Consider the following 15,733-nt stretch of genomic DNA (forward strand, 5'->3'; position numbering starts at 1 on the left):
ATGGCAGCTCTCCTCTAGATTGTAGTTCTTGTTAACCTGGGATGGTTTTAGAAGCCTGGACCACAGACTGCAAGGGAAGATATTACTGGGAAAGGCCAAAGCAACCTATCAGACCCATTAAACACTAACATAGATGAATACTCAGATTTAAACCTTTATTGTTTCACAAAGGCTTAAAAAGGGAACGTCCACAGTTTAGACTGCAGCAGATTTTATTAAAGCAGTTTGACAGGAGCAAAGCAAAAACACAAAGAATAAGTGTTTCACATATTAATACATATAACATAATAATAAAAGAAAAGCAAAATAATGATACAAAAGAATGAAAAAGTTGTCCAGAGCAGCAGGATGTCTGAGGTCTGCAGAAACACAAAAACACAGCAGCTAAAAATAGTTGTTGAAAACATCTTTGTTGAAAAAGGTGGGAGCTGCTGATTCCTGAGCTTTGATACTGGATTAGCTTCAGTAGTTATTCCCATCACTGCTGTAGGAGCTACATTTAGTCACAGCTGATTGTCTCCTTTGACCAATCAGAAGACTACTGTTGTAAAAACAAGCAGACAAAGAACCAATGAGAGTGAAGAACAGGATAAAGAGCTCGTGTGATGGAGGCAAAGCAATAATCAGCAGACTGTAGCAGTTTCTATCTGGATGAAAGTAGAAGGAGCTCAGCGGAGCTCAGTCCCATATCTTTGTTTAGAAACAACATCAGTGATTTCCTGCTGCTCGAGATGATTCCAGCAGCTCTCATTCCAGCAGCTGATGAGAGAAACAGCTGATGGCTCACAGCTCGTGCACTGTTGGATCTCCAGATGTTCACGTGGCTGAAGTCTGTGAAGAAACTGTGGTCCACGTAGTTCACACGGCCTCAGATTGGACCGAGCTCCCTGGATCACTGCAGCATCCTCAGCTGGTACATGGACGTCTCTGCTCCTCAGTCTTGGAGCCCCTGCAGGTCCGTCCACACCACCAGGGTCTTCTCACTCACCTTTCCTTTGTCCTCGTCCTTCATCGGCCGTGCTGTGTCTTTGTTCCTGCGGTGTTGTTCCCACGATGCAGCGCTGATGTTCCCTCCTTGAATGCACAACAAGTACGGTGCTGGTCTTTCTCGGGTGGAGCAGAGACAGATTGAAGTCTTTCAGACTTTAGTGCCGACTTCCCTGACAGAGGCTGGACTCCATGGTCTGCACAGGAGGCTTCTACACTGTGTGGAGGTGACTCCTGGACTTGAAGACAGGCTGCAGGTACATGTGTGATGAAGAGGAGCTACAGCAGTGTGATGGAGCTGCAGGACTGAAGGAAGTCCTGCTGTCCTGTCCCACCCTCATCTTTGCTTCCTCTGTCTTCTCTGGACTTGTCCTCCTGTTTCAGAAACAGCACTGCTTCATGCCGAGGGTGGACGGGAGCGTTGGCTCTGATTCTTTTACCGTCCACCACAAGGAGACACTGATGCTGACCTCCTGATTCATCTGCATGTGTTCTGCTTCACACTGCTCACCTCCACCAAAGACTTCACAAACATCTTCTTTCTTTGAGTCCAGTTTGTCCCACAAACACTTCCAAATCTCCTCCTCTGAGATTCTGCAGCTTCTTGCAGTGTGACTCAGCTGACTTCTGACAGACCACAGACTGGCACAGCATCCACATGTGTCTCCTTTCAAACAGGCTCTTGATGTTTCCTCCCACATCATTCTGGCCTCTCAGTCTCCTTTGTTCTCCAGCTCTGTAGCTCCAGCTGGTGAAGCTTCAGTTTTCCATGTTGGTAACAGTAAACTACAGCCTCTGCTGTCAGCTGGGTAACTAAACAGAGCTGCAGCACGTCTCTGCGGTGGTGCTACATCCAGCCTGCAGACGGCCGTCTACATGTTGTAGTGGTTTACAGTCACCAGGGGGCGCTGTCCCAGCCATGCAGGCAGTGGGCTGCTCTGCTTGTGCTGTTGTTGGTGAAGCTGAAGTGAAAGCGAGAGTTAAAACCCTGAACAGTGTCCACTGAGCTTCTTATGCTATTCTCATGCTCAAAGAAGTTTAACAGGATGGACGACTCGTCCATCAGGCGTCCAGCTGTCCGTGACCGTGTCCACAGCAGAGTGTGACCGAGGCTTCATGCTAACACGCACACATGAAACTAAAACCACCACGAGCAGCTGCTCAGTGGATTTGGAGGACAAATGTCTGCAGCTTCTCACAGGCAGTATGCAGAATGTGGATCTCCACAAAGACTGTGGAGAGCTCGTCCCACACTCTAAATCCACACTTGTCTGCACAAAACTTCTCACACGTTCCCGTCACAAGTGTCTTCTAAGTGAAGCTACCAGGTTCAGGTCCAGCTTGTTTATCTGGAGCTGCAGGAGATGATCCATCCTCACAAAGCAACACAGCAGATATGCAAACACACAACACAACCAAAGGATTCTCTCTGCATGTCTGTGGCTGATGCTGCTGGAACGAAGCTGTTTGAAACCTTGTTGTTCTGCACTTTGGGACCAGAAGAGGAAACTGAAGCTCTGTGCAGAGGGTCCAATGGAAGCAGCCAAGCGCTGTAAGTGTCTGCTGTACAGGGATGCTGGTTCAGCTGTGGCTCAGTTTCACAGTGTGACTCAATAAAAGCAGCAGGAAATCAAAGCTTGATGCTTTCATCAGTGTGGAAATAAGAAAGTTTCCTGTGACAGACGCTGGAGCTCTTTCACTCTCAGCTTCACAGTTTCAGCTTCAAACTTCTTCCAACATGTTTCTAACACGGCCACATTCCACCTTAATGGAGCTGATATCTTGTGCATCAGCACATTTTCTAAAGGCAGCGATCACATCTTTAGTTTTGGATGTTTAACTGCAGATTGTTTATGTGTTTATAGCACATTAATTACAGCAGCAGCGTTGACCACAGTGCTGTACAAGAATCCAAGATAACTATTAAAATAACTCCTAATATTAATATCACACATCAAATATCAAATAACTCTCATGCTGTATTAAAAGCCAGTGAATACAAATGTGTTTTCAGAGCAGATTTACAGAGACTGACAGCAGGAGCTGGGGCTGTTCGATAGAACGATGTATATATGATGACCATATGAAAACGTCTATCTTTTCATATCACGCTCTTTGTTTCCTGCTTATGTGTTTGTGTTTTCCAGATAAAGCTTTCAAAATAAATCTGAAGATCCTGTTGAGAGTTTTCAAAATAAACACAATACAGTACTGCGGTCGCTCGTTTATCGAGTTACGTTCTAAAAATAAGTCTCAGAATGAAGTAGCAGCTTTATGTTTTACAAGTATTATAGAAGTTTTAAGGCAGTTAAACCCTCACTGCACACTTTCTACACTTTTCTCAGACAGGCATGAACATTTTCACACTTTTCTCTCTTGTTTAAACAAAGTTCAAACCTTCATAGAAAAATAAGTTCATTATTAAAGAGTGAAAGCAAAGTGTTTCTGAAACGTGTCAAATCAGCCTTTGCTGGCATTAAATGAGCTTCTGTGTGAGGAGCACTCGTCCATGGCCTGGGCTCCTCGCTGTCAGGTAAAGTTTCATAAAGCTTTTGAGTTTTTCTGCAGATAATGTTGGTGTCCAGCACGATGTTCTTTTTCCTGCGGTCACTGAGCCACAAAGCCAAAGCTGACTCCATCCTTACGATGTTCTTGTTGTGGACAGTTACAACCTTTTTGCCTCCTTGTTGAAACTATGATGGTCAGCATCTTCCTCTGCCTTTGGCTGCTACCACAGGTGCAAAACGTCTCGTCATCATTGTTGTTTGTTGGGACAAAACGTACAAACATACAGTGCAGCACTGCAGAGTCACACTGCTGTAAATTTGAACACATTCTGTACTGTACAGGAGACACGGCACGAGATTGGCTGACAATGGTCTACAGCCAATCAGGACACAGAACACAATGCGCTGTAAAAAACAAAAACATGCAAAATTGAACAAAAAAGATCAGCAAAACAGCGAGGCCGCCAAAGGTGAACTGTGTTACAGCGAGGGACCAGCGTATATGTGGTTGTTGGGACGATAAATGTCTTTGAGCTTGTGTCAGAAGACGAGCTGCAGCTTTCTGGACCAGCTGCAGTCTTGCCAGGCAGGTCCCACTAACTCCAACATATAAGGAGTTACAATAATCCAGCTGAGACGTCATGAAAACGTGGATCGCCCGTTCAAGGTTTTTAAAAGATATAAATGATCTCACCTTAGATAAAAGCCTCAGTTTGAAGAAAGACTGCTGTACAACTGAGCTCAGCTGTTTTTCAAATTGCCGTCAAATATAAGCCCCAAATGTAATAATGCGATTTAATAAAAGAGCTGAACCAGTCTAATAGAGCGCCCTTGATGCCGCCATGCTCTAATGGTGAGGTCAAGATGCTGTGGTCAAGGCAGCGGTCAGATCCAAAAGCACAGCTGAGTCTCCTGATCAGTGGCTGATAAAAGATCATTAAGAACTTTCCAAAGTGTAGTTTCAGTGCTGTGAAGAGCTTTAAAACCAGACTGAAACCTTTACAACAGATTGCAGCTGAACAAATATAATCTTTTACAAAATCTTCGACAGGAAGGGAAGCTTTGAAATAGGCCTGAAGTTTGAGCGGACAGAGGATCCAGATCAGGTTTTTAGTACAGGCTGTACAACAGCATGTTTAAAACAGGCTGTACAACACCTGAACTAAGACTGCTGTTAAAAATCGCTAAGATGTCGGAACCGACAACCTTTAAAATCTTTTTAAACACGTGTTGGAACAACTTCATTTGGACAAGATGATGTCTTTATAGCATCACATCGTTCCTCCACCTGATCAAACCACACAGGCTCAAACTGATCAAAAACAGCTGAGCAGGTGAATATTTTAGCCCCGGTGCGATCTCGGGCGAGAGTATCGATGATGGCCAAAGGGCAGCGTCCAGCTCTACGGCCGCTGAAGAGCAGACTCAACAGACGCGCGTGATGTGGATCCTACTGCTCTAAAATTGGAGCTTCTTCAATCCATTAAAGAGGACATTAGTACGCTGTTAAAAGAAGAAGTCAGAAATGCATTGAAAGAAGATTTTGACAATATAAGGGCTGACGTGCAAGGACTGAGAAATGAGATCGCTAACAGCATGGCGGCGACGTGCGGCGAAGTTGATGGAGTAAAGGTTAGAGTGAAAGAAGCTGAGGATGGGCTGTCAATGTGGAGCGATGAGGTGACCACCCTGCAGTCTACAGTAGAGAGTATGAAGGAGGAGCTGTCTGACCTGAAGGATAAATGTGATGAAGGCAGGAAGCGAAGAGCTAACATCCACATCATAGGGATCCCAGAGGGCCTGGACTCGAGCTCCTCCACGGCTGTATCCGTGCTACTACGTGAAGTGCTGGGTATGGATAAAGACGTTATTGTCGACCGCTCACACAGGAGCCCTATCCTGAGAAAGCCAGCTGGTGACCCGCACGCCGTCATAGCCGAGCGTCACTACTACCAGGATTGTGTGGCTACGCCGTGCCAGGGCCCAAGCCCCGCTTGAGTTTAACGGACAACCTATTGCAATATTACGACTGGGCGATATGACCCAAAGTTCATATCTCGATATTCTTTAGCTGGATGGCGATATACGATATATATCTCGATATTTTTAAAGCCAGAAAGTACGAACAAAAAGAGAGTTCTTAGTCAAAGCTGTGTCCCAAATCTCACACAGGCACATTTATTAACATACAGCGTAGATGTACATGAAACAATTACTCAGGAATAAATGATCGGCATTTATTAAATAATAATGCTCCATAAATAAAAGAAAACTGTTGTTTTTGTGCATAACAAAAAGCTCACAATCGTGCAGTCAAAATGTAAACAGACGCTGAGCATAATAACAAGCAGCTGCTCTGTTCCCAGGTTCTACTGCGTGACTGACAGCCTGGAGTTTGAAACCCTCTTTGTAACCGTGTCTCTTACAGGTGCCATTTATGGTCCTTATACACACTCAATACAGTAATATTACATTGAAGCAGAGTACGTATCACTCCGCGAGGCTCCTCGTAGCTGTAATGCTCCAACAATCCATCAAGCGGTGCGGCCTCGTAGCTGAGCAAAGTCGTACCAAAACATCTTTTGAAAGGTTTCTGAGCGCCGTGTAGCACATAAAATCGGTTCGAGGTCAGTAAGCACAACCAGAATTCATCCATAAGCCGCACTGTCGATTTATGAGAAAATTACAGGATTTTAAGTGCAGAAAATATAGTTTATGGTTTTCCTTTGATCTTAGCAAATATCTACGCCTCTAATTGGGACGATCACAGATTTTTCACTAATGTCTTTGCGCGGCTCCCCAATATGTCATCACACAATATCATCTTTGAGGGAGACCTAAACTGCTCATTATCTGCTATGGACCACAGTTCACACAAAAGTACACTTAGTCCAAACTCAGCATGCGTCATTCAGAGCTTTCTTGATAATTATGGGCTGGCTGATGTATGGAGATTTCATAATTCTGCTTCACATCAATACTCTTTTTTTTCTAATGTCCATAAAACATATATTTGTATAGAAAAACGTCTCCCTTTAGTTACAGAATGTGATTATAAGACTCTGGTGATTTCTCCTCTTGTTTTTTCAATGTGTATTCCTGATGCCTGCTCCAACTATCAGCCATGGAGATTCAACTCAGTGTTGTTAGCAGATGAAGAGTTTGTAAGTTACAAAAGGTCTCAAAGAGATTTTTTTTCTATCAATCAGACCCCAGAGATGTCATCATCAGTCATTTGGGAATCTCTAAAAGCATCTGAGAGGCCAAATAATTTCATTTTGTGCCAAACAAAGTGCAACACTGAAAGAACATCATCCATAAATATTGAGTAAGAACTGGACTCTCATACAGCGAGACTCAAATGCCTTTAAACATCAGCTTATCCTGCTGATCCAAGTCCAACACTGAGTTTGTAAAAACATGTTTGTCAATCATTTTCTTTTGTTTCTGAGGAAAAAGATTCAATAACTTGCTGCTAATACACAACACTTCATCATATTTCCTCATAAGCCTCTTTTGTCTGACCATTTGATCCCATTTGAATTTGCAATAAAGGATCCACAGAGTTTGGTGACAATAATGACAGTAGATGTTTGTGTGAAAGTGCTGGAAGCAAATGAGTGTGTGATGTTCTTTCAGTGTTGCACTTTGTAGACGCTCCCTGAGCACTGGTCTCACAGCCAGCTGCACATAGAGACCAGTGTTGTTAGTCCAGGTCAGAAGATGACTTGTTGGAATGAAAATGAGCTTGTAGTTTGTCTGCTTTAATAATGTGACTGGAAAAAGGTGTTGGACTTCAAATATGTCCATTTCTGTCACACTTCACCTTTAAAAGTGAAGCCATGTGGTTCCTGGAAGGAAAAACACGACTTTTTCAAGTCTTTGTCCTGTTTTTATGAGAAATGTACGACTTTAATGTGAAACATTCAGAGTTTTTTCTCTTGTTGTGTTTGTTTGAAGCTGCTTCCTGTTGGCTTCAGCTGTTTGGAGTTTCCATTTTCTAAACTTCTACATTCTGAACCTTCTTCAGCTCTGAACAGATGATGAAACACTGAATGATTTCAAGCACTTTGTCTAATAAACTTACATCTTTCATTCTTTATACAGATTGGAGAGCTGTGGTTTGTCAGAGATCAGCTGTGATTATCTGGCAGCAGCACTGAAGTCCAACCCCTCCCATCTGAGAGAGCTGGAGCTGAGCTCCAACAACAAGCTGCAGGATTCAGGAGTGAAGCATCTGTGTGGTTTCCTGGAGAGTCCAGGATGTAAACTTGAAACTCTGAGGTCAGTCAGCATGTTTTAGTTGTGCTGAGATGAATATGATGTGAAAGTTGTGCTGACACTAAACTGCAGACATCAGGCTGATATTATACTGATCCACACTGAGGATCTTCATGGTAAAGTCTGTTTTCTTCTTCTCTGGTTTAGTCCATTGACTGCAGCAGAACAATGTTCACATTTCAAAGCTTCAAAGAAGAAGAAAAATCCTCCACTGGAAAATTCACTGTGAAACTCGCAAACTCTTCATTCCACCTTAAAGTCTGTGTGACACTGAAATCCAAAGCAAAATGTGCGTTTGCTTTACAGACAGCAGTCCAACACAAACATACACACATCATCCAAAACACAGTCCAACATCCAAATCTCCTCCACTGCCAGCATGAATGATGGGAAAGAGAAGGAGGAACACTCTGACATTCAGGGTTAGAATGAGTTTCATCAAGCAGACTGTGAAGATCAAAGCTGCATTAGAAAGCTTACATGAATGAATGAGTGGACAGAAGTGGACAGAGATCATCTGAAGCACTTCAAAGGCTTTAAATCAGCACATTTCTCTTTATTCTTTATCAACTCTGTTAGTTTCTCTCAGTTTTCTGTGGAATGAAGCTAACAGCAGGCTAATAAGATGCTGACCAATAGGTTTCTATTAAAGGTTGTAATTTGTATATGAAAAAGTGCTTTGGCTCAGCAGGGATCAGCTTACAGGTAGAATACAGCTGCTGGATGGGATTAGCATGTCATAGCTATCTACCAAACTGCTAACTGGGGGATTTCAGGCCATCTATGGATCATTTTTGCTAACTGTTTATTCAGCTTAGGCTCACAGGGCTGCAGCCTGTGCCCTAGCTGTCATAGGGCAAGAGGCGTGGTCCACCTGCACAGGTGAGCAGTCCATCACAGGGCCAACAGAGAGCGACAGAGAAGCACTCCCTCACATCCACACCTACAGCCAATGTAGAAGCACCAATGAACCTAAGCAGCATTTCATTGGACTGTGGGAGAACATCCAACCTCCACAGAAAGGCCCAGCTGACCAACAAGCTTCAACCTACAACCTTCTTGCTCTAAGGCACTAGTGCTAACCACTTTTGCCCATTTCAGCCCAAATCCTGCATCTTCCTGTTTCTGACTCCAGGCCAGCTCCACTAACACTTTCTCATCAGACACTGCCACCTAGTGGAGGAAGTCTTAGTTCCATTTGAAGCTTCAGATTACAGTTAGTTCCTTTACAAAGAGGTGGAGGTGGTGGGGCCACAGCACCATCATCACTGAGTGCCATAGGACACTTAACCTTTGTTTCCATATGCTGGGAACTTCCTGTTGTTCCAAGGAGGACTGGAAAATGTGTGAAAATCTCCCAGTCAGTTCCTCACAGCACACTTCAATCATTTCCCTCCCACAGCATCAGGACCAGGGCTTTTTCTCTCTTTGGTCCCACTAAGAGATTTCCACACAAACACCTCATCAGTGGGACTCTCAGAGCTACCAGCCCTTTGCTACAATCACAAAGCTCTTCATTGAAATCAATGATATCAAAGCTGGAATCAAATGAGTCCAAGTCTTCTGCTGATTCAGCATCACATTCATCTTTGCTCCTTGTTCTGCATCCCCACCATGGACTTCATTCCTTTCCAAGCCAGCCTTGAGTGTCCTTTATTCAGCTCATCCTCTGCTTTACTTTTACACCTGATTTTAGCTGCTTTATCTCTCTTTCAACAGGTTTCTGTGCCTCAATCTTTTTCTTCTCTCCCTCATAACAAGACAGCTTCTTCTGCCTGAGAACATGTTGGAGTGATTTACTAATCCAGGGCTGCTTATTGGGGAAAATACTTCCTGTTTCCAAAGTAATCCCCATTTTTCCCAGAAAGAAATGTCAGTAGAAATCGATGATCTAAGTGAGAACATGAGCCTTTAAAAAGTCCCAGTGGGTGCAGTCAAAGCAGTCCCTCAGTCCCAGTATAGAGTCTTTGGTCCAGACTGGAACAGCTGTGTGCCCAGTTTGAGCTCTCTTCAGTGCTGTGACCTGACAGACCCAGAGGGGCCATCACATCACATTTAGAAGCTCCCCTGATGGAGCCACAACACATGTCCAATACTTAGTCTGTCTTGTTGGACCAACTGGAAGAAATGATTCAAGGACTTAGTCACAGAACAGAGATTCAAATCTCCAAAATCCAACTGGCTGCATCAGGACATATAGTCTGAAACTCTGCACAGTTTCCTGTTTGAAGCTGCTTCCTGTTGGCTTCAGCTGTTTAGAGTTTCCATTTTCTAAACTTCTACATTCTGAACCTTCTTCATCTCTGAACAGATGATGAAACACTGAATGATTTCAAGCACTTTGTCTAATAAACTTACATCTTTCATTCTTTATACAGATTGATGAACTGTGGTTTGTCAAAGATCAGCTGTGATTATCTGGCAGCAGCACTGAAGTCCAACCCCTCCCATCTGAGACAGCTGGACCTGTATGGAAACAACCTGAAGGATCCAGATGTGAAGCAGCTGTCTGATCTTCAGCAGAGTCCAGACTACAGACTGGAGACTCTGAGGTCAGTAGAGTGATGGAGTGAGTGGGTGGTGCTGTCAGCAGTGTTGTACTAAACACAGTCAGTATGAAACAAAGATCCAGTGTTTCCTGTAAAGCTGCAGCTTCTCAGTGAAGCTGTGAGAGGAGAACGGTGACAGGCTTCAGGATTGGACACAAACACTTCCTGTTTCTCACCTTTATGGTCACCATAGTAACGGCTGACACGCTCTGATCAAACACTGTCAACAGCCAATCAGCTCTCTGAACAAAGCAGCACGCAGACCAATGACTGCATTGATTTCCAAGTTTAAAGCAGTGAAGAACACAGTCTGTAGGTGAGGAAGAATTTAGTGAGAGCAGATGTTTGGATGGAATTCCTCCAGTTAACAGCTGGAACCGTCCATCTGGATTGTTGGGCTTGTTGTTGGGGTTCCTACAGAGCTCAGAGTGGACACACCAAGGTTCTTCTAATGAATGAAAGTCCAAACTCAAACTAGGAGGGAAAAACATTTTCAGCAACTTCAATAAAAATCCAAAGATTAGAAAAAGTGAAGCAACAATGAGTCCTAGTACAGTCCCAGCACTGACGTCCCTGCTGCTCTTTATACTGGATGTGCTGCATCACTGACTGACAGCTGATGAAGAGTCTCTGGAAACACTCGTTTATCTCCTCTGCTCTTCCTCCTTCTCTCTGCAGGTGGAGGTGATGATGGTAAACAGGACGGTGTGTGTGCTGAGAGAGGAGCAGCTGTGTCCTGATGATCCAGAGAGGTTGAAGCAGCAGCAGCTTGTGTGTAGAGAGGCTCTGACTGGGCCATGTTACTGGGAGGTGGAGAGGAGAGCTTCATCCAGCAGTGACTGACAGAGGAATGAGAAGAAGTGCAGATGACTGTCAGTGCTGCAGAGTGAACTGCTCTGAGAACAGCTCCACTGTCAGACACAATGTAGAGTCCAGCATCAGCCCTGTGTGTCCCTCTGGATCTGACAGAGGATCATCAGTGTATCTGGACTGCTCTGCTGCTGCTCTGTCCTTCTACAGTCTCTGCACAGTCTCTGTCTCACTCTGGAAAGATTTTACATTTTACTTGTTGTAATTACAGAACGTTAATATAATATTCAAACATGTGATCTTCTCTTTATTTCTGAATCTTTACCAAATAAAGAAAAACCAAACTAACAAACAGAAGCTGTCGTGTCCTTTTTCACCACATCTGTGAATCTTTTCTGTGTTTTTCCTCTTTTCCTCCTTCCTGCAGCTCCATCTTCATCATTCTGTGTCCAGTATATGTGAACACGTCCAAAGCATCTGAGCCTCATGTTACCCGTTTGTGTGAGTTACGCCTGTCGTTGTGTTGTGGTGTATAAATAAGGGGCAGGAGACAGCGCTGGATCTCTGAGTTCTTTACTCTCAATTTCTGCAACATCTGCAATATCTAGAAATGCAAACCTGTGAGCTGTGTGTGTTGTGCGTCTGCTCGGCCACCTCTCCTCCGGCCGTGCTGGAAGCAGCTGTGCGTTTGACAGTTTTATCGACTCGACAATAATCGAACAAATTAAATGTTCAAAAATATCAACTTAAGCACTTCAAAGTCAACAAAAAGCTTAAAACAATGAAATAATATTTCACTGACAAAACAACAGCTCATAAGAACGATACACAAAATAATACAGAAACAAACAAATAAAAGTTATTAACCAGGATCCATGTTTTTGTCACAAACACTGAATCAGCTGATTCACTCTTTATGTTTCTGAGTTTGTTTTGTGATTATAGTTCTGGTTTCTGTTTCTGTGTCTTCACTGTGTCCCACGTCTCCTTACTTTGGACTGTCTGTCCTGTCACTGAAGGTGTCTGCCCAACAAGGACGTGGTGCTGAATGCATCCAGACCCCTGCTGACTGTCTTTGCAGCTTCGGTCAAAGGTACAGTGTCCACTGTGACCCTGAGAGCAGGACACAGCCAGAGGTGAGTCAGCAGTTACAAACTAAATGCTGCTGACATGAATCAAACTGCTGGATAACCCACTGCTCATGAAAATGGCACCTTTCTGTTGCTTTTTGACATTGCTGAGAATATTTGAATTGTGACTCAGATGGCAGATCCAGGCTCTCAGCCTCCAGCTGAAACTTCCAGTCCTCCCCCAGCCAGAAGCTCTGATGCTGGGCTGAGAGACTTTGATCCTTCCCTGGATCCAGAAATCCAGGAGGGAGAAGGAGAACAGGACCTCCTTCCTGATCTGGAGAGGCCTGAGGGAAAGAAAGATGGAGCAGACAGAGCTTTGAACAAATCCAAACCTCCTGAGCTTCACCTCCACAAAGGTGCAGACACTGATGCACAGATTCACATGTGACACCTGCAGCGTCCAGCTTGTGCCGCTGACATTATCTCCACTCTGATACAAGCCTCATTCACTCGCTCACACACGTTCATACAATCACCTTTTCCTCACAGTCACACACATGAATGTAATGAGGGGAACTCGGGGTTCACTGTCGTTCCTCAGGATCCTTTGATATGCAGACTGGAGGCTCTGTGGATGAAACCACCGACTGTCTGAAGCACTCTGAAGTGTTCATGATGGACTTCATCCTGATTAACACTACAATACTTGTTAGAGGCCTTTTATATGTAATAATATTCTTTTCCATTAAAGCTCTGAACATTCTCACTCTTTCTTGACCAGGTGTGACAGGTGAAGGACACCGGCGAATAGGAGGACAGAAGCTGAGAGCCATTAGTCACATGACTTCAGCTGCTGCTGCCTCACCAACCACTGGCCCCTCGGTGAGTCTAGAGTTACAGCAGTGACCACAGGAAGTGCACACGTGTGATCTAAAGCTACATGTGGGCCTGTGACCATCAGTCTTCTCACTGTGGTAGACGGGTTTGTGAGTCCCTGTGATGCTGGGAGTGTCCAGGACAGTCGCTCCTGATCGGGTCTCTCATGGAAAGCTGGTCCCAGGAATTCCTGGAAAATTCCTCCACAAAAGAGAACTGGGAACATAAGTGCAGAGTGACAGAGGTGCTCAGCAACCCTGCTGTTATATGGGAATAGAACCAGAATAGTCGGCAACCACTTGAGTTAAGTTAGCCAAAGAGATGCGACTCAGACTGACTTCATCATGTTGGCAACGTGTCTGCATTGATAAACTCCAGTTATTGACAAATCAGAGAATAATTCCAGTCGTTCAGAGACAGATTGTGATTGTTTGGAGGATGTAATCGTTTCCCTTCAGGGAGCGTGTTGGACGCTCAGTGTCCGGGTGATTAGCTGATGCAACTACTTAGAATCAGTTTGTGAATATGAAGAAAATCAGTGCAGTCACTGGACAAACTCTGATTCTTCCTAGTTTCACTCTTGTTTCAGTCCAGTGTGACTGAGGTGGTAAAAAATGATCTGACTTTTAGCCACACAGCTGTCTGCTAGAGAAAAAGCCTTTGTGCACAACTTTCTTAAAGGCAAACGGCACCATGTTCACTGCAGCTGCAGCAAACGCAGCAAAGAGTGAAAGTTGGACTGAGAATGTTGTGACTGTTTCATGAGAAAGAGCAGGAAAACAAGCATCACACACCCAGACACAGTGCTGGGATTAGAATTAGACTTTAGAGCCAAATGTAGGACAAAAGCTTTAATATGAAAGAGGAAAACCCAACAACAGCCAGAGCATGAAGCTCAAATCTATACCAATCACCAAGAAAGCTGACAGGCCTGTGACACGTCAGAGACGCCGTTCAAATCATAAAGAAGTTGGTTTATTGACAAAATGTAAAAAACCAAAAGAATCAAGTCAACCTTCAGTTTCGAGCGAGTAGACCAATCAGGCACAGCAGCAGCTCTAGAATAAGCAACAATTTGATGTATTACAAACAACCTTTCATATACACACATACATATGGCTCATATGCTGTTTAAAAAGGGCTCAAAGACCCAACAGATTACACAAAGTACAAAAACACTTTCATTCAGACAACAGTCAGCTGTGCACGAGACAGAGAGCCGACTACAGTTAGTAACATGGACTCACTTTGTTTCAGACACGACACAAAGTAACACAAAGCCACAAAGAGCAGAAACATCAAAAAGGAGGCAGAGCAGCAGCAACTCTCCATGAGCTGTGAGGCTAACAGCCACCCACACTTCCTGTGATGCATAATGACAACAACATTAACCTGAAGGATGATAACAACAGAAAGAAGTCTAAGCTAACGTTACACAGCGCTCACACAGCGCTGACTGTACAGGCCTCACACAGCTACGACCTGCATCCACAACACCTGATTCTACTGAACACAAACAAGTTAATGATATATGAGCAATCCAGGGAAGGCTTCCAGGAAGGTGAGGATCCAAAGACAGCTCTACAACAGCATCAGTCAGCAACAATGTTACTAATCACTGACTCTTTCATCCTTTTATACTCAATCAAAAAGTGCTGTGTTCACATTTGTTTCTGCTGAAATCCAGAGACTGAAAATGCGTCTTTTTAAAGTTTGAATAAACTGACTGAACTTCTCACGAGTCCAACCGTGAGGAACACTTCCCCCCATGACACATCACAGGACAACGTCTCAGTGGAGGGGGGACAGTAGCTCAGTTTAGGCAGTCACTCTCAGAATCGATGCCTCCAGTCAGGGTCAAACGTGGTCCTCAGAAACCTGCAGATGTTTGGGCCAAGCTCTCACTGGTCTCTGCGTCTGTAGACTGAGCTGATGTTTCTCCAGGTGTCTGGTAAAAGGACGATGCTGCTGTCCAATGAGGCGAGGAGAGAAGTAGCCAAACAGGCGAGAGCCGTGAAGGAGGAACGGCGGGCAGCTCTGGATGCCCGACATAAATACCTGATGAGCAGGCTGGCCGACGCCGGCAGCCTGGAGGAGGCGGCGGTGGAAGACGCCATCGTCTCTGATGACAGAGTAAGTTCAGAGACGTGATCCTTCCTCAGAGTTGAACCTTTGAGTCATTAATGTCTGATTCTTCCAGTTCAGTCTGATCCATGAATTCTTTGCTGCAAACGGATCCAAGAAGCTGATTTTCTTCTATCAGGATGTCAAACAGGTAACTTTGATCACATTTCAATGACTGACACATGAAGGTCTAACCGCTCTTCATAATCTGCTGTCCTGTTTGTTGCACCGTACTTTGTATTCATATCTTTTAATATCTGCCTTTCTCCCAGAGTCTGTCCTCCCGTCAGTCTTCCTTTGTGGACCCATCAAACTCAGCTGTGGCTCAGAGGAAACTCTTCCTCACTACGGGGAACTCTGAGGTTGGCTTCAGCTTTTTATGTTTAGTTCATGTGAGAATCACAGAAAAATGCTGATATGAGTGGAAGGTTCTGCTGGGAAATTGGCAAAGAGCAGATTATTGAACAGCGAGGCAGACAGTTCGTTTCAGTGATGCCAGTTTATTAGAAACGAGGACTGTGGGGCT

General features: G+C 44.3%; 1 protein-coding gene across 1 annotated transcript in view; it reads left to right on the forward strand.

Annotated features, from left to right (window-relative positions):
• LOC113017716 (NACHT, LRR and PYD domains-containing protein 12-like) overlaps window positions 1-15,733 on the forward strand; it is a 1,242,929-nt gene that overhangs the window by 142,859 nt on the left and 1,084,337 nt on the right. The window contains exon 8 of the mRNA XM_080296777.1: window positions 7,602-7,778. Within this exon, the coding sequence (XP_080152903.1) occupies window positions 7,602-7,778 (177 nt within the window). The remainder of the gene's footprint in view (window positions 1-7,601; window positions 7,779-15,733) is intronic.

The sequence above is a fragment of the Astatotilapia calliptera genome, chromosome 23 (assembly GCF_964374335.1).
Source record: "Astatotilapia calliptera chromosome 23, fAstCal68.1, whole genome shotgun sequence".
NCBI classification, from domain to species: domain Eukaryota; kingdom Metazoa; phylum Chordata; class Actinopteri; order Cichliformes; family Cichlidae; genus Astatotilapia; species Astatotilapia calliptera.